General features: G+C 52.9%; 1 protein-coding gene across 1 annotated transcript; it reads right to left on the reverse strand.

The window, feature by feature from the left end:
• Positions 1 to 170: 170 nt before the first annotated feature.
• On the reverse strand, positions 171 to 21,392 carry ATP8B1 (ATPase phospholipid transporting 8B1; the record flags this gene model as incomplete). Its single annotated transcript, XM_084278546.1, has 29 exons — positions 171 to 401; positions 1,204 to 1,334; positions 2,375 to 2,513; positions 2,741 to 2,986; positions 3,276 to 3,359; positions 4,218 to 4,441; positions 5,197 to 5,482; positions 5,884 to 5,934; positions 6,221 to 6,353; positions 6,810 to 6,885; positions 7,248 to 7,359; positions 7,691 to 7,855; positions 8,292 to 8,404; positions 9,185 to 9,373; positions 10,722 to 10,878; positions 10,982 to 11,025; positions 11,724 to 11,932; positions 12,738 to 12,928; positions 13,555 to 13,643; positions 13,811 to 13,969; positions 14,728 to 14,810; positions 15,186 to 15,269; positions 15,992 to 16,062; positions 16,154 to 16,226; positions 16,663 to 16,724; positions 16,825 to 16,923; positions 17,420 to 17,533; positions 18,737 to 18,834; positions 21,212 to 21,392. 29 exons carry the CDS (start codon positions 21,390 to 21,392, stop codon positions 171 to 173), a joined length of 3,894 nt encoding a protein of 1,297 aa, XP_084134672.1.
• Positions 21,393 to 23,301: the final 1,909 nt, after the last annotated feature.

Genomic DNA, 23,301 nt, shown 5'->3' on the forward strand with positions numbered 1-23,301 from the left:
GATGGGGAGCGCCCTGGAGAGCCCTGGGCCTGCCGGTGCTCCCCAGTCTGCACCCACAGCGCTCTGCGGGGGTGCAGAACACCTTCCCACCCTCACACATCCTGAGTTTGTTTAAAAATTACGGGTTTTTGTGCAATTGAAGGGCTAGAAAGCTGCTGGACAGCAGCAGGTCAGCTGGTGTCGGGAGCAGCGCCGGCTCCAGGCCCGCTGCCGCCCAGCACGGCGTCCAGCGGCGCCCGCTTCTTGCGGATGCTGCGGCCCGAGGCGATGAGGTCGGCGTAGCCGCGCTGGTGCGAGAAGGCGTAGGCGGAGCGGCGGCCGGACACCCCCCTGCGGAACGCGCTCTGGCGCCGCTTCCAGTGCTGCTCCTCCAGCAGGTACCGCTTGCGGTGCCTCTGGATCTGCGTGGAGACAGAGGGGTGGGGGTTACCAGGGAACAGCCTGCCTGTGCGCACTGGCTGGGAAGGGACCAGGTGCTCTGCACCACCCCGAGAGGGAGGGCTCTCTTCTTTCAGGGAGGGTTGTTAGGAACAGGAGCACAGGCAGTGACACGTCACCGCTTCGGGAAGCCTGACTATACCCCTTCCAACCCCCTCAATGCCTTCCATGGAAGTGGGGGGATCCCAACACTGTTCCATACCCCACACTGACACTCCTTCAGTACCATTCTCAGCCCTAACTCTCTGCAAAGTGCCCCTGTGCCGTCTGCCAGCTCAGGGCAGAACAGAAGGAAAGGAGAGCTGGCTGCTACACCAACACACGGCAGCACAACGCCGGCACAGCCTCTCTGAACCCTGACATCAGGCCCTCAGCGCCTGACACCCAGGTTGCTGTGGTTTTAACCGAGTGGGTGCTCAGCTGAGGCACACGGATTGGCCCGCACTGAGCTGCGAGCCGAGCGTGCACGTGTACCTCTGCATCCCACAGAAACGCTCAGGGAAGGTCCTGGGAGATGAGGACGCACCACAGCGACACCCTGCTTTGGACGGCAGGATGTCACAGCACCGGCTGTCACCCAGGCAGAGGCTCAGTCTGCCCCGGGGAGCCCCACTGCTGCCCACCCTGGCCACGGGTCTTCAGCCCCAGCCTCCTCCAGCTCTGCCTCGGGCACAGACACTTCTCTGTCTCCAGCTATCAGCATGTCTGGGCTCCGGTGGGTAAGCACGGGCCAGATGAACCCGAACAAGGCAAGACTGGACTCACTCTGTCGCTCTCCGAGGGCCAGACGGTCACTGCCAGGAAGCGCCGCGCCACCACGGGGAGCAGGCACACCGCGATGGACAGCAGCATGGTCAGCCAGAGGTACGGCTGCCTGAGCGCGTTCGGAGCCGTCCCTGGGAGGGGAAGAGCACAGGTGAGTCTGGGACACGATCAGCCACACCAGTGATAAACCACAAACACACTAACAGCCACGGGTGAGGGCACTCAGGTGTTCCGTGGCCACCACAACAGCGAGGAGGTGAGCTTTCCTTCAGAGACTCCTCCAAGGGAGTCCCTACACTGGGCAAGGAGTTGGTGAAGCAGCCCTGGCACAGCCAACCACACTCCTGTCACAGCCTGCCAAGAGCCACAGAGGCTGCAGGACAGACACCTGGCTGGAGTGCACAGCTCTCACCCACTGGACAGCATGCAAAGCAGGAGAAGGGCCCCTCGGGATCACTGCTGTGCACGTGGCCCAGCAAGCAAGCAGGAGTTAGCAGCCAAGCACCCAGCCTCACAGCACCTCCTGGCAAAGCCAGCAGCAGGCGTGTCTTTCTAACCTTCCGAGTGCATAGAGGATTCAGGTAGAGAGAAGCTGTGGAGGAGGTACAAAGCATGGCTAAAAGGAAAGAAACACACTGTATCAGAGGGGTTCAGCTGAAAGACCAGGCCAGGAAGTGAAGGGGGTTGTTATTTTGGGGGGCACAGTCAGATCCAAGGCAGCCTATGAAAGATTTGTCTCTAGCACAATGAGGAAGCCCAGTGTTCCTCAAGAAAAGAGATTCCAACTGGCTGCTACTGAGACCTCCCTGAGCTTCCAGCAAACCCCCCAGCAGCTGCTGGCATCATCTGGCTCCACCTCACTCTGGGGTCCGGAGAGCAGCGCAGCAGAGGCACACCCTGCCAGGCCACCACTCTGCCCTTGCTTTCCGCTGCCCCCCCGACTCCAACTTGGCTTTGTTTGCAGACTCCCACTGCTGGGCACCACAGCAGGGGTCCAGCCCATCTTCCTGAGGGGAACACTCAGGGAAACAGCCTGGCCCCCACCACAAACACCACCCTTCCCTGGAAGCACACCAAGCACTGAACACCAGTCCCTTTGCACAGCCCTCGGGCTCCTGCCACGACGCCCTGGCCACAGTTCTGCTCCAGGACACAGAGCACAAGGACTGACCTGTGAACTGGAAGCCTGAAGGGAAGAGAACGTGGATCCCAGCACTGTGGAAGTCAAATGTGATGCCAAAGTAAAGTGCAATACTCCCAAACACTGAGAAGGCGTTAACAAACGTCCAGTACGATGTATCCAGGCCGATCTGAAAGCAAACACAGGCTCCAGGTGAGTTTATCAGCCCAAACTGCTCTGCAGGCTGACAGCGTTCTGGACGGGTCACCCCTCATCCAGTTCCACGTCAGCCAGAGCACACATCAACAGAGAAGGCAAAAAAAGAGGAGCCCTTTGCAGATCCTTCTGGTTTTGGGAGGCAAATCTAGAAACACAACCAGAAGAGTTCCCAGAAGCCAGGAAGCTGGGCTTACTTGCCTGAAAATTGACAACAAAGATGAGAGAAGATGCTGCTGTGACAGCAAAGGACTGATAATCCGAAGGGGCTTCTCCATCCTGGCCCATGGTTTGCAGGTAAGCTCCGTAGGGTATGAAGAAGATGATCAGCGAGGTGACAGCTCCGTGGAGCAGACTTAGGAAGAACTTCTTGTAGTTAAAAAGTAAATCTTTCTGTCCCAAAACATACAGGCCAGGGAACCGGAGACTCAGTTTGTCACTCACATCCTTAGTGAAGGGGGAAAAGAGAGAGAAAACAAGTTGGTGAAGCCACTCTGTGATTCTATGAATACTTTTAACACGCTGGAGACCCCCAAGCTGCTTCACCTTGGCTGTCCCAGTAACCTCTGCTGACTGTCTTGTTACCTCACACAGAGGAATATGTTCTTAAAACCCAGAAGACCAACTAACACCCCCCCGCCCCGTGCCTTAGTCATCAAACAAAGCAACCAGTGTAATTAAAGACATGATGTTAAGTGCCTTTGGAGTCATCTGTGGGTAACTGTGTGGACAGTACCTGGTCAAGCAAGCCAACCAGCAGCACCGGGAGGCTGGAATACAGCACGTTGTACAGCGTGATGAACCAGTCTTCGTATGCTGTCTGCAAGAGGAGGAGGATGTCAGGAGTTAACCACTTCTTCCTGGTCACACATTTCCCTCCCAGTTCCTGAGGAAGTTCCCAGGTGCTCTCCCATGCAGGAAGTACCTGTCCCTGTGCTGACCCGGAAGGCAAGTGGCCCTTAGCTCAGGGTGCTGGTGAAGCTGCTTTTAGCCTGCGTGAAGCTGCCTGGCTCCTTACAGAGCACCAGCCTTTCCTGGCTGGAAACACCACGCAGCTGAACACCTCACACCAGTGTCGGGCTGTGCACAGCTACGGGCCTGCAGCATCCCACACACGAGCCTGGGAACCAGGGAACCAGCCCCTCTGCACGCTGCGGGTCTGCTCCGTGCGAGGCACCGGGTCCTGTCCCAGGAACCAGCCCCAGGCAGGGCTGTGACTTCAGCCCTGACCCCCCGACAGGGACCCTGCCGGTCCTCCGGCTGTGCCATGGGATACACCTCGACTCCTGAAGCCCTGGGATGTCACAACCTTCCAGCACCCTGCAGACTTCACACGTTGCTGGTTCCACAGCTACACTTCAAGCCGTTCCAGCCAGCAGTTCAAGATAAAGCCCTTTGGGAGTGGTTTCCCACTGCTGTACACAGTCTCACTGCTCTGAGGAGTACCTTCAGTGGCAGGGCTGGGAAAGCTTCCCCAAACTGCTGCACAACAACCTCTCCCTTCCTGTCTGACCGCGACACTGACTCCAGCTGCTCGGCTGGTAACTCCTTAGCTGCTCCTATTCCCTGCAGAAGCCTCTGCTGGGAACCTCTCGTTCCCAGGTCAAGCCCTTCCCGTTCCACACTGACAGAGAGGAAGACATGCCTGCTAAGGCCACAGGCCAGCACGCCTCCTTACCTGGGCAGAGAAGCCGTTGAAGAACGAGTACCAGATGTGGACCAGGGTAAAGGCGAAGTTTTTGTAGAAGAAGTATCGGAGGAACTTGCACATGCGGATGTAGGACCAGCGCCCGTGCACCAGCAGCAGCCTCTGCAGGTAGCGGAACTGCCCGAAGGAGTAGTCACTTGACATGACAGCCTGCATCCCTTCCTGGCCACTGATCCCAACTCCAATGTGGGCAGCTGGGTTAAAACAGGAAGCACACACTGTGTCAGACAAAGGGAGGGGAACAGTGTGACCGAGGGAAGTCTTCCTCAGGTTCCTATGCTCCGCTTCAGGCTCCCCTGCTCCGTCTTACTGCCCCACACCACAAAGGCCCCATTAAAGCCTGACACCAAGGTGCACAGGCCCTCCCTTGCCCTGTCATTCACTGCTCATGTCTCCAGTGGTGCTGGGATTCCCGCTCGGTGCTTGTTCCATCAGACTGGGCGCTGGGAGATGTGACCCAGGGAGAGCCAAGCCATGAGACAGAGCAAGCAAACCCTGAAGCCACTGGCTGGGCAGTTACAAACATGCTCCTGATATAAACCATCTCCCAGAAGCATCTTTCCCAGTGGGATTTCTCAGGGAGCAGTTCACAGAGCACTGTCTGCAACACAGGATGGCTCATGCCTCCAAGCAAGGGGCAGCTAAGCTACTGCTTTGTGCTTTGTATCACTGTGTAACCCACAAGGCAGGAACAGATGGAATGCCAGTCCCTTCTCAGGGAACAGCTACAGGAAGAGCTGGAAGGTGTCAGTAAAAGCCACTAACCATGTCACAAAGGGCTCCCTCCCAAGGGGAAGCACGGCACAGAAGCTAACAGGCCCACGTCAGGGTAACGTGGGCAGTGAAACAGGCGGCAGAGTCTTCTGAACAGAGAGGGACAGTGAAGAGACTGCAGAGGAGCGCCCAGAACGGCTCTTCCCTACCGAGAGGAGTCCGACAGCTGCCTTACTTTTAATCATGTTCACATCATTGGCCCCGTCCCCAATAGCCAGAGTGATGGCCTTCTTGTACTTCTTCACCAGCTCCACCACCATGGCCTTCTGCTTCGGCGTCACGCGGCAGCAGATCACAGCCCGGCACTCGCAGGCCAGATCAACAAAGTTCTTCTGCTGCTGCTCCTTGCAAGCCTCAGCCCTTCTTCTCTTCTCACTCTGCTTTTTTTTCTCCTCTGCTGTTCTGGGGAATTTCAGTTTAAGTTTCTTCTTCTTCTTCTTCTTCTCCAGCAGGATTTCATTCTGAGTAACAAGAATGCATTATGTTCCCTTCCACAAATCACACTCCAGGGCCTGCCAACACCAGCACACCACCTCACAGCACTCCCATCACCCACCTGCAGTGAGCAAAGAGCTACAGAACCAGTGAGGAGAATGGACTTGGTGGACTAACAAACCCAAACCTATTGTATCTAGTGTCACAGCGACTCTTGTGAAGTCTGAAGGGATTTTTCTTCTGATGGGAAGAAATTCCCTTTGGAGAAGAGCCTGGTGTTTGAGCATCCCTCTCTCCTATTTCCCCACCTCCTAAAGGAAGCCCAGCCATGCCCAACACATGTGGAAGCCTCCTGTAAATTCCTGGGTTGGCTCTGGGGCAGATCACCTGGAGCAGGGGGAGACAACCGTGGCTCCTGCTGGATTACCTTCAGGCGTGCCAGCCTGCGTCTGTGCCTCTCACTGCTGTAGGTGTCTTTCTAGGGATAAAGGGGCTGACACACAGCAGGGGGTCCTTAGCTGCCCCTGCACCTTCTGCTTTGGAGGTGGCTGTAAGAGCTGGGTAAGTCAGAGTTACTGCCAGCCACCTCTCTGCTGAAAGCTCTCTCCTGCTTTCTGAGCTCCTGAGAGAGCACTGTCCTGCTCAGCCTGCAACAAACCAGTCTGTTGCTTCACTCCTCCACTGATTTAGCAAACAGACAGACAGAGTCCTGGGTGAAGGACCCCTAAAACCCCAAACCCAGAGGGAACACCTCTTGTACGTACCAGCCAGGAGCCAGTGATTATTAAAGCCCGATCTCTGCTCCCCTGGAAGAAGGGCTCGTTCATCCTTAGAGAGGAATGTGCACTTGACCCAGCTTTGTTCCTCTGGTTTTCCAGTCTAGTCTGAAGAAGAGCACTGGGAAGAGATGGAGAAAAATCAAGGATAAGCTTTCACCTACATCAGTCCCAGACTGAAAGGCTGCAAGAAGGAGAGTGCAATATATGCTGCATGGACCTTTTTTGCCTCATATTGGCTAGAAGTGCTAAAGCAGCAGTGAAACAAGGATCACACCAGCTTGCAAGTAAGGCATGAGTCTGGATCCCATATTTTTCAAGCTACAGGACAAATTTACTATCAACAGTTGTGGATCCAGAAGGTAAAACCTCCTGCAAACAGGCTTTCACCACCTTTACCCACAAAAGAGGTTGTCATGTAACACTAAAATTCTGTAAAAGCAAAGAAACAATGTACAGCTGCCAAGAAACACTGACTGAAGGGTCACTGGGGCTACACCAGGGCTACTGCAGGGTTAATTCTGGAAATGGAACATTTACATTCCCACAAAAGAAACCCTTTGTGCTTTCCACTTGCCTGATATCTTCTCCATAGCAGACTGTTGTTTCATCTGTTAGGAGTTCACAAGAAAATCCAATGTTTTCAGCTGTTTCTACAACATAAAAAGTAAGGGAGGAGAGTATTTACTTAGAATTCCATCATTGTCCAGAGATGTTCTGGATGCACAAGCTGTTAGCGACCTGGAAAAGCCCATCAGCAATGAAACCATGGAATCAGCCCTCTAGGCTCATCTGCTGGGGAACAGCAGTTGCACAGCAGCCCAGCCAGTAACTCTGGGCTGGCAACAGCAGAATGAAGTTCTGCACAACACAGGAATTCCTCCAGTTGTGCTGTAAGTGCACTTTCACACTGAGCTTTCCTAGAGACACAGGCTTTGTTTCTCACCTGCATTTGTCCTGGTTTATCTTCTGGCCCTTACCCTGTTTCACCAGGTCCTGGCTGTAAGTAACCCACCTTTTTTGTCACCAGTGAGCACCCAGATTTTAATGTCTGCTTTAGAGAGCCTGGAAATGGTTTCTGGAACTCCATCCTGCAGTTTGTCTTCAATAGCTGTGGCACCCAGCAGCTGCAAGAGATGTGGAGTGCAGGCAGTCAGCAGGATAAATCTAGGGAAAAGGGGCTCAATCTTCAGTCAGGAATGAGACTGTTCTGGATACATCTTCAAGCCAAGGCACAGCTCAAGCAGAGAAGTCAGCAGAGACAAACTCTGGCACGTGGAAGTGACCACGTGTACTGACCCACACTTCCTTTCATTCTCCTGTTTCACTCTGCAATGTGCTGTGGCTCTAAAGCCAAGGAAATACTGCAAAGATCTAAATCCAAACAGGGCAATTTCCTTTCAGAGGAGATCTTTCTTCCTCTCTTGGAGTACACCAGAAATGCAAAGCATGACTTACAATCAGGTTTTTTTCTATTTCCTCATACACTCTGTCCAGAGCTTCATCTCGATTCGTTGTGGCTACACTGGCCTCCACACACTTCTTGTTCCAGGCTTCAAACTCCTCGGGACTGATGTCCCTGTAGCACAGGCAGAGCGTCCTCAGAGTTTCACTGGCAAAGACCTGAAAGAGAAAACAAACACCCACAAAACAGGCCCCTTTGTTTGCAATCCTAAGGTAAGAGTTTGGATCAAAAACATCTGGTGAGAAGCAAATCTGCCTGTGCAGTTAGCCCTGGGTATCTGAGAGATGCCCCAAACTAAGGCAGCCTGACCAGAGGGACTGGAGAGGGGACAAACAGAACAGAGCACAGTGATCTCAAACCCTGCTGAGGTGGAAAAGCACACAGACAACACTTAAGCTCACTGTTCACACAGAGACAGTGAACATGCATGAGAACTTCAGATTGCTTTCATTTTTTCTCAGGTTTGGGGTGCCTTGTAGAGCCAGAGATAGGTCTGCAGTTGTTTCAGTAGCTTAGGGAAAGGAAATCTGTAAGATTATAGTCAGAAATAAACCATTATAACATGTAAAGCCAGCTTATCAAATACAGACTTACATCCAGTGCTTCCTCTGTAGCTTCTCTCTTCAGATTCCTCGGGTGCAGCCGTTCATAGATGACAGTATCAGCCCCCTTGCAGTACAGCCTGATACTTCCACCCGACTCTCTTACTGCAGAGTGAAACAGGAGAGACAGGACACAGAGTACACTGAAATCCAGGAGGGGCTTCAGATCAGAGCTTTCAGGCTACCCTGTTAAGTACCATGGCTACAAGCTCATCTTCCTCCTTCACCATCATCTCTAACACTGTTCTTGTACTGTGGGTACCACACTGTCACTGTACGTAGCGTGCTGGACAAGGGCATTTCCTCTTCTCTTTCACACAGGAGAGGATATTTGGGGTGTGGGGGGGTTGGAACTGGGAGATCTTTAAGGTCCCTTCCACTCAGACCACTCTGTGATCCCAGCTCCCAAGGATTCCCTTTCCCAGAAGGGTTCATACAGGATTAAGGTCGCACTTGCCACAGGCAGAGACACATGCTAGAGACACACACCCTGATCACAGCCTCCAGAACAGCACATCTCGAACTGGTTCAAGGCTGACTTCTCTCCAGACAGTTAAAATCAAGACTGGAGAGCTGTTTATACCTCAGCCAGAACACCTGGTGTTCTGCTGGCTAGAGGAACAGGCATTCTGTTTGTTCTCTGAGGAAACAGGGAAATGAATAATCTCTGCAGCCTTTCTCCCAGCTTCCATGACAGGGACCTGGGCCTGAACACCAGGCCTGGGGAGGGGACACACCTGCACCTAAGCACAAAGGCTCCCTCCCCCTGTTAAGCCTACCCCAGGAGTGTGCTACACAGCCCTAATTCCTGCCTTGCAGGCACTTTTCCCCCTCTGAAGCAGAGGGGAGCTCTTCCCCTGGGGCTGGTGGCTGTGGGCAGCTTACCAATGACAGACATGCGCTTCCTGTCGCTGTTGAAGTCCAGGATGGCCAGGACGTCGTAGGTTCTCTCCACCCCCATCTCGCTGATGGTGATGGTGTTCTGTGTGCGGGACAGGAACACGTAGCCAAAGTTCCTGGCTGCAGTGACCAGGGCTCCTTCATCTGGGGATGCTGCCTGGTAGTTGAGCTGACCTGTGTCATGGGACAGGGAGGAGAGAAGGTCAGCGTATGCCTGAGCATGACAGGCACCCCAGCACTGCAGCTGGAACACCACAGCCATTCTTCAGGCATGCAGAGCCCTTCCCCTTCTGAGAGGGGTGTGACACTGCTGCAGACCCATCACAGCCACTCTTCAGGCCCTTCCCCTTCTGAGAGGGGTGTGACACTGCTGCAGACCCATCACAGCCACTCTTCAGGCCCTTCCCCTTCTGAGAGGGTGTAACGCTGCTCAGAGCAGAGTGGCTCTGGGTGGTGAGCAGCTGTGCTGTGCACCACTTGCTCTCTATGTTCTTTTAGCATCGTTGTTATTCTCTTCCTTTTCTATCCTATTAAATTGCCTTTTTCTCCACCCACAAGTTTTCTCTTTCTTGCCCTGAATTCTCTCCCTGCCCCACTGAGGGGAGCAAGCAACCGTGGCTGTTCTACCTGCCTGCCAGGTTAGACCACAGCACACACATAAATAAAAGCAAAAGCTAACTTCTCTCTCAAAACAAATGTCACTTAAACATCTTAGCTTCTTAAAACTAAGGAAGGGCCAAAAGACAAATCCTTGGTCACAGACACCAACACACTGCAGCGGGAACAACCCAACAGCATCAGTGGAAGAGCAAGGACAGGAGGCTGCTGGTTTCAGAGATCTTGCAAAGGTGGGAGTCAAGCAGTGTTACCCTTCAACCTTTTAATTCAATCTTCCATCCTTATTTTTCACCTTCCTGAATTCTGCAATAGCCATTCAGTTCTAACTCTAGTTTCTGTCATGATTTTGTTATCTGCTGTGATACCCCTGGGACAGACAGACATGAGCTGCACACATCTACAGAGCTGTGCTTCAAGGAGCCAGAGCAGGAGACCCTCATACTGAAATCACTCATTTTTCCACCCTGAAAAGGGGTTTCCAAATATGCCTGTACCTCCACATACACATGCAGAACCAGGGATGACACTGGTGTCACTGTGACTCTGTTTGAGGTCTGTGCCTCTGAGGCTCTACAGGTCTGTCTGACTGGAGAGCAGACCCGTAACACGACAGCACCAGACCTCCTTGCAAACCCCTCCCTGTCCTTCTAAAGCTGCTGTTACCTGAGATGTGCATTCACTACAGCTGCAAGGTCACAGAGACAGTCCTCCTCCCATAAAGGGACAGAAGCCAGCACAAGGAATAGCAGCAGCTCTTACTTTTGTTCTGTTTAGAGGAGCAGCCTAACCTCCTCACCTATGGAGTGGGCATTAGCTGTGGACCTCTCCCTCCTGCAGCTGGACCTGAGTTACTGTTTCCCCTTACACAAGTAAAAAAACCCCAACCCAACCCAAAGATACTCACCATCAGAAGTGTCAACCATGACTGTGTGGCAGATGGCAAGCAGGAAAAAGAACTTCTGGATTTCTGGGTCCTTTCCAGACTTGATCTGCTCTATCAGATAGTGATCATAGAAGGAGAACTTCCCATCTGCATACCTGTTCCAGCTGAAATCCACTTGCTGCTCAGGAAAGAGGAGAGTGTGAGGGACCTCCTGTGCAACCCTCTGCCTGTCTGCATCTCCTCACACTCAGCAAGGCAGCGGTCCCTGTCCCACCACCTACCTCTGGGTGGCTGCGTGGCTGCCCCGCTGCGTCCCGGCAGTCTCCTGCAAGGCAGGCACAGTCAGTTACAAGGTGCAGGACAGAACAGCACAGTTCTTAGGACTATAAAACACAGAGAATATCCACTGCACTAGAAGAGCCAGGATTTTAAAGACCTGGTCCATTCACAGCTGCAGTACCTCTGAATGCCAGTGACACCAAAGCTAAGACAAGAGAAGCAGCCCGTGGTGGGACTGCTTAAATCATCTGACAGCTTCCACTGTCTGGAGCTCCTCTCTCCAGACACCAGATGTTTGAAAAGCACACGGTGTCAGCTTGCTGCCCATGTGTTACCTGAACTGACCAAAGGATAGCTGTGGGGCACATACACTGCATGTTCCAGACAGGCCTGGAAGTGGGAGTAACCAACACCAACGCGAAGAACCACTGCTCCTACTAAATTTCCCTGACTTTTCAGTTGGGAAGCTGTGACTCTAGTCCAGCAGTTTCCCCCTTTTAAAGGGGAAAACCCCCACAATTCCATTTGACAGCAGCTTTGCCTCATGCCAGGGCTGAATCGTGCAAGTTCAGTCACAACTAAGGAGCCCCGTACACACCCTGACTTCAGACCCTTGTTCAGACTGGTCAGAGGCTGCTGGCTGGGCTGTCCCAGGACCCACAGGCTCTCCCCCTGTGCTCCTGCCCAAACTGGTGCTCCTGGCAGAGCCCCAGCTCTGGCTGCAGACAGGAGGCACAGCCTTACCGTATCTCTGGCCATTGATGCAGCACTTCTTAAAGGTCATGATGTTCTGTGTAAGTGTCCCTGTCTTGTCGGAGAAGATGTAGTGGATCTGCCCCAGCTGCTCGTTCAGCGTGGTGGTTCTGGCCTTGGCAGGCGTGTCCTTCTCAGGGTAGTACATCTGCAGGTCCCAGTTTATGAAATAGCTTTGGCCCAAGCGAATCACTTCGACGCTAAAGGAGAGGAAAACAGTGCTCTCATTCCCAGCTGCCTCCCTTCCCAGCCACATAGGAACACACCCAGGGGACTCTCCTTCTCCAGGACTCAATCGCTATAGCCCAGGAGCTTAAGACAAACCAGTTCCCTTTACTGGCCCATTACAGAGCAGCATCACCACCACACCAGCCACTTGCACTGATGGTGGACCAGAGCTCAGCCTCAGCACCACCACACTACCTGGGGCAAAGCCTCTATGGCCTGAGCAAGCCAAAAGCATCTCTGCTGCCACTCCCGTGCCACACAGAAACCCCACCTGGGATTCTGCCTGTTAGCACAACTTGAGGAGAGCGAGGAGGAGGCTGGATGACTTGAAATGTGTTACTGACAGGTCTGGCAAAGGCAAAACCATTCACGCCCATGGAGCAGCAAGGGCTTCCATCTGAGGAGCAGCTTCCCTCAGCACCGTGGAATCACACTGAGAAGGTGGCAGGACCAAGGGTCCCACTGCAGCAGAGATTGCTGCTTAGGAGGGTTCTTCCCATAGCTGAAGCACAGAGCAGGTCTGCTTCGTATCCTGAGAAGAGCCTTACATCTTTAAACTCTGAGTCAAAGATCCTTGAGTGATGAAGTAACAAGAAAGCAATACAGATCACTCCTCAGGGAAGAGGTGAGTCTCCAGTGTCTGTTCAGGAGGACACAGAATCAGTCTGCTTCCCCATCCAAGGTGAAGCTGGTACCTCCAGCAGGAAACAAAGTCCCTCACCCCAGATCTGTAAGTGAAGCAGCTCAACCTCACCACCAGCCCAGCAGTTCACCTACCTGACATAGAGGGAAATGGGAACCATGGTGTTCAGAACAATGATGTAGCCCCAGAAGTTGAGGAAGCCGCGGTAGGGAGGGCTGAAGTCCTGCGCGTCGTACAGGTACCACGAGGAGTTGCCGATCTGCTGCTCCCAGTAAGTGTGTCCAATGGCCAGGCCAGCTGACAGCAGGATGAGGACAACAAAGATCTGCAGCACAGAGAGGCCTGTGACATTACAGCAACATCTTCCTGACATGAACCCCAAGTCCTCAGGTTCCAAGGAGAATATTATGTGTATCTGTAGGGAAGGAGGGGAGCCTTTCCCACAAAAGGATCTCTCCAAACAACCTGGGTTCTGGTTTTAGTCTGTTCCCCAAGCATCGTTTTCATGTTTTCACCTTTATTTAAGCAGACAGTGAACAGGGTACACAACATGCTTAGAGCAGGGGCAGAACCACAGTCGGGCTGAGCTAAGTGCCTCTACCTGCCTCTTTCCAGGGAACCCCCCTCAGCAGAGTGTGGGCTGTACGACAGCCAGTGCTCCTCAGACACACACCCCACGGGTGCCAAACCGACCTCGGGAACAGGGTCCCCAGGTCTCTGCCCAACAGCTCAGTGCAGACAAGCAGAAGCACCTGCAATGCTGGGCTTGAAGTGCTTGTCCTACACCAGTGGCTTAGGGACACAGATTCCACCAGCGAGGCACCTTTTTAGACTCCCTCCTACTCCACCCCGACTCATCAGGTCACAACACCACACACTTATTGCACCAAAAGAAGACAGACATTTCCTAAATCTGCATTCACTCAAGAGCTAATAAGCAGAAAGGCTTACAGTATAAACCATGTAATTCATAAGGGAGTCGATTTTTGTCCTTTTAAATCTTGTCTTTCCACTATTTTTCATTATTTTTGTATCAGCACCTAAAAGTAAAGAGAAAAAAACAAAGGAAAGCTACAAAACACAACAAGCCTGAGCATCACCACTGGGGCACAGCACACAGTCAGTGTCTGCAGGATAAAGATGTCATTTCTCTCTCTAGGGCATGCTCATGGCTGGCAAACACTACCCACGTTCAGCTCAGAGGTACCTGCGAATATGACCAGGCCATGGCAGGAGTCTGTGTTCCTGATCTTACATCCCCGCAGCAAAATCTTGTCAGCATCCAGGGAGTACCTGTTGTCTCTCCAGAACAACGTTCCTGCAAACTTATCCAGCCGGTTGTTGGGCTCTTCACATTCAACCAGACCTAAGACATGCAGAGGAGCATCTGTTTAGTACCTGGTAGTGACACAAACACAGGCTGATTTGCACCCATGAGTAACTGTGAGTGGTTTTACTTCACAAGGTTGGCTCTTTGGGAGAATGAGTGTCCTGAATAAACGGTTTCTGTAGAGACTCAGAGCGTACAGAGGCTCTGTGCTGCATCACTGACACTTGAAATACAGGGCCTTAGGGTGGTATTCCAGAGACTGAGAGCAGGGAGAATTCAGTTCTTGTTCATCTCCTCCTTTACCACCCCAAGTTTTAACAAGTGCCTGCCCACCAGAGGTTTGTCTCTCCGAATCTTGTGCTGTTTTGCCCAGCAGCAGAGTCTCCTTTGTGTAACCTACTCATGCTGCCTGGTGACAGAGGCCAGGAAGGCAGTGACTCCGGAGCAGAGCACCACTGGCAGCACTGCCACCCCCACCACCACCCTCTCCTCGTGCCCTACAATGCCTGAGCACCGCTGGCACATCTGCCACCCCCACTACCACCCTCTCCTCGTGCCCTAAGCTGCCTGAGCACTGCTGGCAGCACTGCCACCCCCACCACCACCCTCTCCTCGTGCCCTACGCTGCCTGAGCACCACTGGCAGCACTGTCACCCCCACCACCACCCTCTCCTCGTGCCCTACGCTGCCTGAGCACTGCTGGCAGCACTGCCACCCCCACCACCACCCTCTCCTCGTGCCCTACGCTGCCTGAGCGAGGTGTGGGCAGCTGTGAGAACATCACCCGCACGAACCATCGAAGTCTGCCATGGCACGTTCCTCCTGGAGGTGTCTGTGGGTAACCTCAAGGGCCATTTTGAATTTTAAGTTGGTCTCACTGGGGAGAAAGGAGAAAAAAAGGTCATTTTCCTCAAGGCTTGGATCCAGGAAAGGAGTGTGAACAAAGTGCAAGGGAGCCAAGGGCTGTGCCACACGCACCAGCCTCCCACTGGGAAGCCACACGCGTTGCCCTGGGCAGGAGCAGTCCCACCCCAGCTCCATCACTCCTCCTCACACCCGAAACCTTGCCCCTCCAGCTCTGCCACCCTGGGGAAGCACAGCCCCCCGCAGCCCTGCGGCGCTAAGGCAGCAGGTAGGTGTGAGGCAATGGCTGCTGGCAGGCAGTGTTTCACAACCAGCCCTCCCAAAGCTCCAGTCTGGAACACACCATTAGCTGCTCTGCAGGATGCTGAAGCCATTGCTGTAAGATTACCACAGGTTACACTGCTCGCTCAGGAAGACTGACTCCAGCCCACCAGCTGAGGGCCATACCACTCCCTGGGTGAGCTCCCCACTCCTGCCAACAGAACCACAGCAGCATTTGCAAAGCACTGTGAGCAGGGCAGGAGGATTCCTGCTCTCTAAGCAGGTTCTGTGAAAGGCTTCCCCAGAGAAACACGTGCTGGTGTTTTCCCACTGACAGGGAAGGGGGGAAGTTTAAATCACAGGAAAACCCAGACTGGAAGCGACCTCTGGCAACCAGCAGCCCCAGCTCCTGCTGGAAGCAGGACCTCAGTGAGGTGAGCCAGGGCCCTGCCAAGCCAAGCCCCCTGGCTTCCAGACAGAGACATTCCCCCTCTTCTCTGGGAAACCTACTCCAACAGCCAGCATTAACCAGCACCAGAGCCGCTGCTCCTGAATGCAGAGAGTTTCCTCTGAGGCAGGTTGTATCCCTTGCTTCCTGCCCCATCGATGTGCACCCTTGAGAAGAGAGTACCTGCTGTGTAACTAACTCTGAGACACTGGGGGACTGATTAAATCAGCCTTCTCCTCTGCAGGCTGAGCAAATCCAAGTCCCTCACCCCTTCCTTTACACATCATGTTCTCCAGCACTTCAGACATCTTTGTGGCACTGCAGTGGACCCTCCCCAATTCTTAATGATCCTTAAACCCTGGGAATCAGGAACTGGACAGTGTTCCAGGTGTGGCCTAACAAGTGGCAGAGTCTGAAATACACATTTCTTGCTCTTCTACCAGTAAGGCAAAGTCAAACCCAGGAACTCCTTAGGAGAGCCTTACCCATCCAGTTCAGCTGTCTCCACATAGCAGAGACTGTTTGGTTCTGAGCTGGAGAGCAGCAAAATATCAGCCTAGAAAAACAAACAAGCATCAGGTAAACCCAAGAGAAGATTGGTACAGAACCCTGCACAATCCAACCCCAAAGGTGTCTGAGGCACTTACAGGCACGAAAGTGTTCTTCTTCAGGCGAAGGACATCCCCAACTTTAATATCTTTCCATTTTGTGGTTTTGAACCTAATGTCAAGATCGTTTAACAATCATTACTATTTAACCTGGGAATACTGGGGCCCTGTGCATCCTGAAATACTGAACTTCAGTACAACAACAGTACATCTCACTATGGTGTGCTTTTTCTTTCTGGAAACTGCCATTCAGCTGGGGCTCTGGAACTCAGAAGCCGACCTACCTCTTCACCTACCACAAATCTCTGTCTTCTCCCCAAAGAAGTTGCTCTTAGCACTGATTAGTAGCACTGATTTATTAGTGACACAGAGTTAAGTTTAAATTACTCCTTTGGGCAATTCTCTTCCATTTTCAGCCAGGGTTTCACACAGGCAGTAGGGAACAAGAAGCTGAGCTTTCCCTATCATCTGTGGTTCAGGTGAGTGATGAAGCTTGGTAAGAAGGCAACAGACATCACTGACAGAGGGAAGGAGGGAACAGCACAAACCTTCCATCCTTGATGACTTCACACGTCCTGTTATTCACCTCATTGTCCATCCTGTGACGAGCCTGGAAACCAGGAGTAGAGAAAGTTCTCCCTGCTGTGTACCACAAATAAAGACACAAACCACAGTGGGTTCTTTCCCCATTAACAAAAGGTGTTCCTTACAATGTCATCCACTAGGTCCTTGACTGCTGTTATCCCCAGCACCAGCAGTAAGGGCACCAGCGTCGTGTACCACGACAGGGTGGTGATCTGGGGGATCGACTGCAAGAGACAAGCAAAATCAGTCCAACACAGGATTATCAGCCACACTCAGACACATTCAGTAGGGATCTGACTATAAGGTAAGAAAGAACCCAAACATATCAGAGAGAGAGTTTTAGGTCAGGTTATGCAGAGGAACAAAACCCTCAGGAAGAGTTTGACTGTGCTGCCCCACATCAGCATCATCTCTCTAGCAACTGTAGATGCTCCAAGTTTCTGCTGGAGCTTCTGACTCACAAGTGGACCTTAAGGCCATCATGTTTTACCAAGCAAAAGAACATCCTCTCCCTGGGAAATACCAGAGCTCTGCAACTAGCTCATCCTACCCAGTACAAGGCTAGTGCAGGTCTTTCCTGACTGCTGTGCTTTGGGCTGAGCTCTGGTAGTGGTTCAGATGCAGTCCCTTACAAAGGGCAGCACTGAACTGACTCATGACTATTCAGCTCAGGGGATCAGCACCTCAAATTCACACCAGGCTTCCTCTCCTCCTCCTTACCTGCAGGATGAGAAGCACGAGGAAGTAGAAGTTGGCTGCTCTCTTGAACTGCTCAAACAGATTCAGTGGTAAAAAGGTAACAGGGTTGTACTTGTATGTCTTGATTGCATTGCCCTGTTGAAGGACAGCACGTGTCACTCAGCACAGCAGAGTCTTTTCACATTGCAGATGTGTGATGCAGTTCCAGTTAAGCATTCTACTTGTGAAATCTTTCCTGTAAGCTTTGCCAGAGCTGTGCCCTCCCTCAGCAGTTTAATGTGGGGTCAACTTCTTAAGGCAGAAAAGGTCTGTTCCACTGAGGTTAACATACCCCAAAAACCATCTCAGACTGAAGTATCAGCTACCCCAAGGACTATGGGGCATTGCACAGCCACAGTGGGTAATGACACAGCACGCAGGGCTCTGAGCACAGAGAAGGGGAGGAAACTCAGGGGCTCTCCTCCCAGGCAACCCTCTGGGTAATACCTTTCCACAGTGTTTGGTCACTGCTCTCAGGCACAAGCTACAGATCAGGAACCCAGAGGCAAAGGACTGTTAACTGGACTTGCTCAGGGGGGACAACATCAGATCCAGCGTTAACCCTTGGAGTGCCAGTCCCTGCCTAGTCCCAGTTCCATCTGAAGAGCTCCACTTGTAGCAGATTTACTAGTAAACATTGATACTCATGCCTCAGATAACCCCAACTGCCTCAGGTATGCCAGGCAGGTAGAAGGGAGCCCCAGGAGCCAGTGAGGCACAGATAAAGCTGGGCAGCCCACATGTAACCCCACTGCCCAAGCCTGTGTCACTCCCAACCAGCACCACATCAAGCATCACAGCTTTCACACTGTGGAAAGCTGAAAATCAGGAACAGAAAGAAAACATCAACCTTCTGTCTTCAGACAAAAATACCTCCTGTATCAGGATCAGGTGGATTGGGCAGGACACTGCTTAAAGGACTAGACATTCCCAAATGGCTATTTTTAAGACTGACCCAGTCTAGCTTGAGCAGGATATTGCTTAATACTACACCAGGACTTCTCCTGTGAAAGGTAGAACTTGCCTGGATGTTTGCAACAGCTCTGAGCAGATAAAGCTGGAATTTGGACTGGGGACACCTGGCTTCTAATTCTCTCTCGTCTGAAAGAAGTCTCTGGATACCTTGATTTCCATTTCCAAACCAACCATATACTTCCCCACCTTTGATGGGAAACCCAAGGAAGTGTTAATTGTGGCTTTTACACCCATCAGCAGCAGCCAGGAAGATCTTACTGAGATTAAGAAAGCATCCACTCCAACAAGCCCCATCAGCACACAACTGAGATAAAGGAAACTTACTGCATATTTGCTTTTCTTGAAGCACAGAAACACTGTTCTCTTGAACTGGGGCTGTTGGTAGAACTGGTCGTCGTTGGCTTTAACCTGCCAGCTGCAGTCTGGAAGAGAGGAGGCCAAAGGGTCAGTGCTGGGGACCTGAGGGAACACCTCTGCCAGCGTGGGGTTCCCTCAAATGCCACCTTTGAATGGTGCTTTCAGTGAGACAAGGTGGGTCCCTGCTTTGTAGTACATCCTCTGATAAAGGGCTTTTGAGAGGTTTCCAGACTGTGTGTCTTTATTAGCAATTACCATCTAACCTGAGGTAGGAAGGAGTGGTAACTTACAACATGGAAGTTCCAGCAGAAACTGAAAACCCCTCTGAGTAACATTTATCTGTGCTCAGTTCCCTTCTTCCCCCTCTTCTGCTCTGCCTTGCTGTGCCTGTGGAGCACTGAGCACCCAAACCAGGGCTCCCAGCAGTGAACCCAGTTGTTTCCTGTAACCACACCGTGCCAGGGGTGTCACTCACAGCCGTACAAAGGAGGAAAAGCCTGAAGTGCTCATGTTATTTCTTCAGCCATCAGTTTCATCTGATTGCTTGAAAACTGGGGACTAGGAATTGCACCCCCCAGTGCAACCTCACAGCCATAACCCAGCCATGCCTGCAGCAGCCCTCAGCTCTGCAGCACAAAGCACAACCTTCCTCTCAGTGTCCAGCATCTACACCCAGCTGGACACGCAGCCTCTGGAAGGAGAAGCATCCTGAGGACTTGCCAACACACCGTGGTCCCTATGGTTAATCCAAGCCCTGTGAAGCCCACCTTTAGAGGGGTTCACCTGGGCTGCACACAGCTTTTGGCTGCATCACTGGTCCCTGCCTGAACGTCTTCTGCTGCCAAGTTATCTTCCACACCCCTCTTCCACAGGAGCCTTCAGATCCCTTTCTGGCCCTGGAGCCAGATAACCAGGATAGCCCTACCTATCAATCCTGCTGCCCATATCAAAGGAGCTCGTTCAGGAAGCTTTGGGGCTGACTCACAGGAGGCTCTGCCTCTATTTTATTTTACTTGTACTAGGGCAGAAAGCAATCTTGTGGCTGCTGGCATGCTCTGTCTGAGAAATAAAATATCTGGGGGAAAGGACAGAGAGGGAAGTGGGGGAAGAAGAGAGCAACAGTCATGCTGGGAACTCAATAAAATCTGAGGGATTAGGAGAGGCTGAGGAAGCTGTGTGTGTTCTAAAGGCTGCGTTACCTCAGTCGTCGTAAAAACCCCAAAACTAAACATGTAATAGGTGGTTATAAACTGAAGACACGTAATAGGTGGTTATAACCTGAGAGGTGATCAGCTGCTCCCTGTTGCCACACAAACAGGAAGAAGTCTACACAGATGAAACAAGCAGTGGTTAAGCAAAACGTGCTCACATTGCATCACTGGAATGGGCATTGAGGGAGTTACAGGCTTTCCTGGGACAGGAGAGAGGACAGGGATGTCTGAAACATGCCAGGGATGCTCCTCTGTTTCCAGGCTGGCAGCAGCAGACAGGCTGCACCTGAACCTTTGCTCTGAACTCCTCCCACTCACCTCACCTGCCTGTGACTCCGAAACCACGCACGTCAAGTCACCAGGCTACAGACTGAGCACTCGAGCCTTGGGAAGCAGAGACACACAGAAACCAACTGCTAAACAGCAAACTGGGTCACGCTGGCTCCAGCTCCCAGCTGCTGGGGAAGGCAAGTGTCTGAAGCCCTGTTTGAGCCCTGCTCAGACCACAGGCTACGTACATCTGGGTCCTGCCTTAATTAAGCCGAGGTCAGGGCACAGATGATTGGCTTTATGCAACCAGGGTGGCACACAGCTCTGTCTGCAGACTGCCCATCCTCATCCTGCCATTGTTAAACTGAATTGCCACCAATTACTCCTCCACAGATCCAGATAAGCCCTTCTCCATCCTACCTAAGCATCAGAGTGATCCCTGCACGGCTCAGTCTGTGCACTGAGGATCCAATCAGCAGAGTGATCCCTGCACGGCTCAGTCTGTGCACTGAGGATCCAATCAGCAGAGTGATCCCTGCACGGCTCAGTCTGTGCACTCAGGATCCAATCAGCAGAGTGATCCCTGCACGGCTCAGTCTCTGCACCCAGGACCCAATCAGCAGAGTGATCCCTGCACGGCTCAGTCTCTGCACTGAGGACCCAATCAGCAGAGTGATCCCTGCACGGCTCAGTCTCTGCACTGAGGATCCAATCAGCAGAGTGACCCCTGCACGGCTCAGTCTGTGCACTGAGGACCCAATCAGCAGAGTGACCCCTGCACGGCTCAGTCTGTGCACTGAGGACCCAATCAGCAGAGTGACCCCTGCACGGCTCAGTCTGTGCACTGAGGACCCAATCAGCAGAGTGATCCCTGCACGGCTCAGTCTCTGCACTGAGGATCCAATCAGCAGAGTGACCCCTGCACGGCTCAGTCTCCCCACTCTGCCCCTGCCAGAGGTACCTTTCTTCTGCGGCTCCCTGCTGTCCTGGGTGTCCCCGTGGGCTGGGCGCTGCCCTGGCTCCGCCGCAGGCTGCCGGCTGTCCAGCTCGTCCTCCGTCTCATCGTCGCTGTAGGGCATCACCTCGTCGTTGGGCTGGGAATCCTCATCGAAGGTGGTCTCCGAGTCCCTCTCCGCGATCATGCTGCCAGCGCCCTGCGAGCACGGTGCACAGGGGAGCAGCAAGTCAGCACAGCGAGCGCCTCAGCCAGGGACCCCTCCAGCCTCCGCGGGCCCGACCCTCGCCCGAGCCACACATCACCTTCCAGCTTGGCCCTGCACCATCTCCTGACAGCTGGACTCTGGCTGCACCCAGTCACGCCTCGGGGTCTGCCCTGCTTGCCTCCAGAGCCCTGGGCCCCCCACCCATTTGCTTTCCCACAGAACAGCCCTCACTGCTGCCCAGGCTGAGGGAGGCTGATGCCAGGTCCCACAGCGTGCGCAGCAGCCTGGCTGTGGGAAGGAAGGTCAGTGCCCCCACAGCCTGCATGCTGCTGAGACCAGCAGCCACGGGGCTGACACCAAGCCCTGCTGACAGCCACCTCAGTTTGTGCTTCTGCAAAGCTCAACTGCCCCCTGTCTTTAATATCTCTTGTGAGACAGAGATCAGTATTACATGAGCACTTAATACGCTCCTCAAGTGACAGGAGCACTGGCCAGGAGCCCAAAGCACACACACTGTAGTGCAGCACTGCAGTGCTTGTCCAGCCCACAGCCTGAGGGTCCCCAGCACAGGCCAAGACCACCAGGTATCTTATGAACACACAGTTCAGCTTAACAGGCATTAATGGAGCTGCTCCCCAAACCCACTCAAGCTGTTAGAGGCTGCGATCTGCCAGGAGGGTGACAGCTAATGCATGACTAACACAGTGCTGGAACCCAGAACTCTAGGGAAACAAATGAAGTTTTCACAAAATAGCCTTGGAGTTTGGGAATTCACCTCAAAACTCAGGAGACTCCAGCTCACACGCAGGCAGCTGAATACCTCACTGTAATATGTTGAGTATTCTTCTCATCCTTTTTGATCCCGAGTTGTTTGGATGTCAGACAAAGTCCCTTCAGAGCAGCTCAGTTCCTCTTTGAAACAGGTATGAACCACACATGACCGTGAGCAGGGATGGATTCTGTCCTGCCAATACCTCACATGGGGACCACTGGAGGGGAAGGGCCTGAGACCCTCCCATGGCCAGTCCTTAAAGCACAAAACACCACCACATCTTTGAGCTGCTCTCACTCCAAGACAAATAAAATGAGCTCATACCCCTGGCACACAGATTCAGCCTTTAGTCTATTAATCTTTACTCATTAGCGGTTTAATGATTAATGAACTAATTAATCAGGCAAAGGATTAGATGCTAAAGAACACTATTATGGATGCATAGCTGAAGGGAAATACCTAAAATACAAACAAAGCACAAGTGTTCCCTGTGATGCCAGCTGGGAACGCCAGCGACACCGCCTGTGGGGGAAGGTCCAATTAATGGCATTGCCTTTACCCCTGAGAGAGCTGAACAGCCAAGTGAAACCCTAATAGAGGAGATCTCATTAGCTGCTACCTGCAGGCAGCACAGCCCCGTCCCTCCGCAGAGCTGCCACAGGCAGCAGGGACATCGCACAGGGTGACTTCAGGGGGTACTTCCCAACAACACCGACACCACAAGGCACAGAGGACACTGTCACTGCACCCAAAGACCTCGTCCCTACATCCCCAGCAGCAGCACAGAATCACAGGGGTTGGAAGGGACCCCCAGAGCCCATGGGGTCCAGCCCCCTGCCCAAGCAGGGTCCCTAGGACAGGGCACACAGGGAGACATCCAGACGGGCCTGGAATCTCTCCAGAGAAGGAGACTCCACACCCCCTGGGCAGCCTGGCCCAGGGCTTCCTCACTGGGTAAAAGTTCTTCCCCAGATTGGGGGAGAACTCCGTGGTCCAGCTTGAGCCCACTGCCCCTTGTCCTGTCCCCACAGACACTGAGAAGGGGCTGCCCATGTCCCCCTGCATCCCATACTTAAGATATTGATAAACATTAATAAGGTCCCCCCCTTAGTTTTC

Source organism: Gallinula chloropus (genome assembly GCF_964237585.1).
Source record: "Gallinula chloropus genome assembly, chromosome: Z".
Taxonomy (NCBI): Eukaryota; Metazoa; Chordata; class Aves; order Gruiformes; family Rallidae; genus Gallinula; species Gallinula chloropus.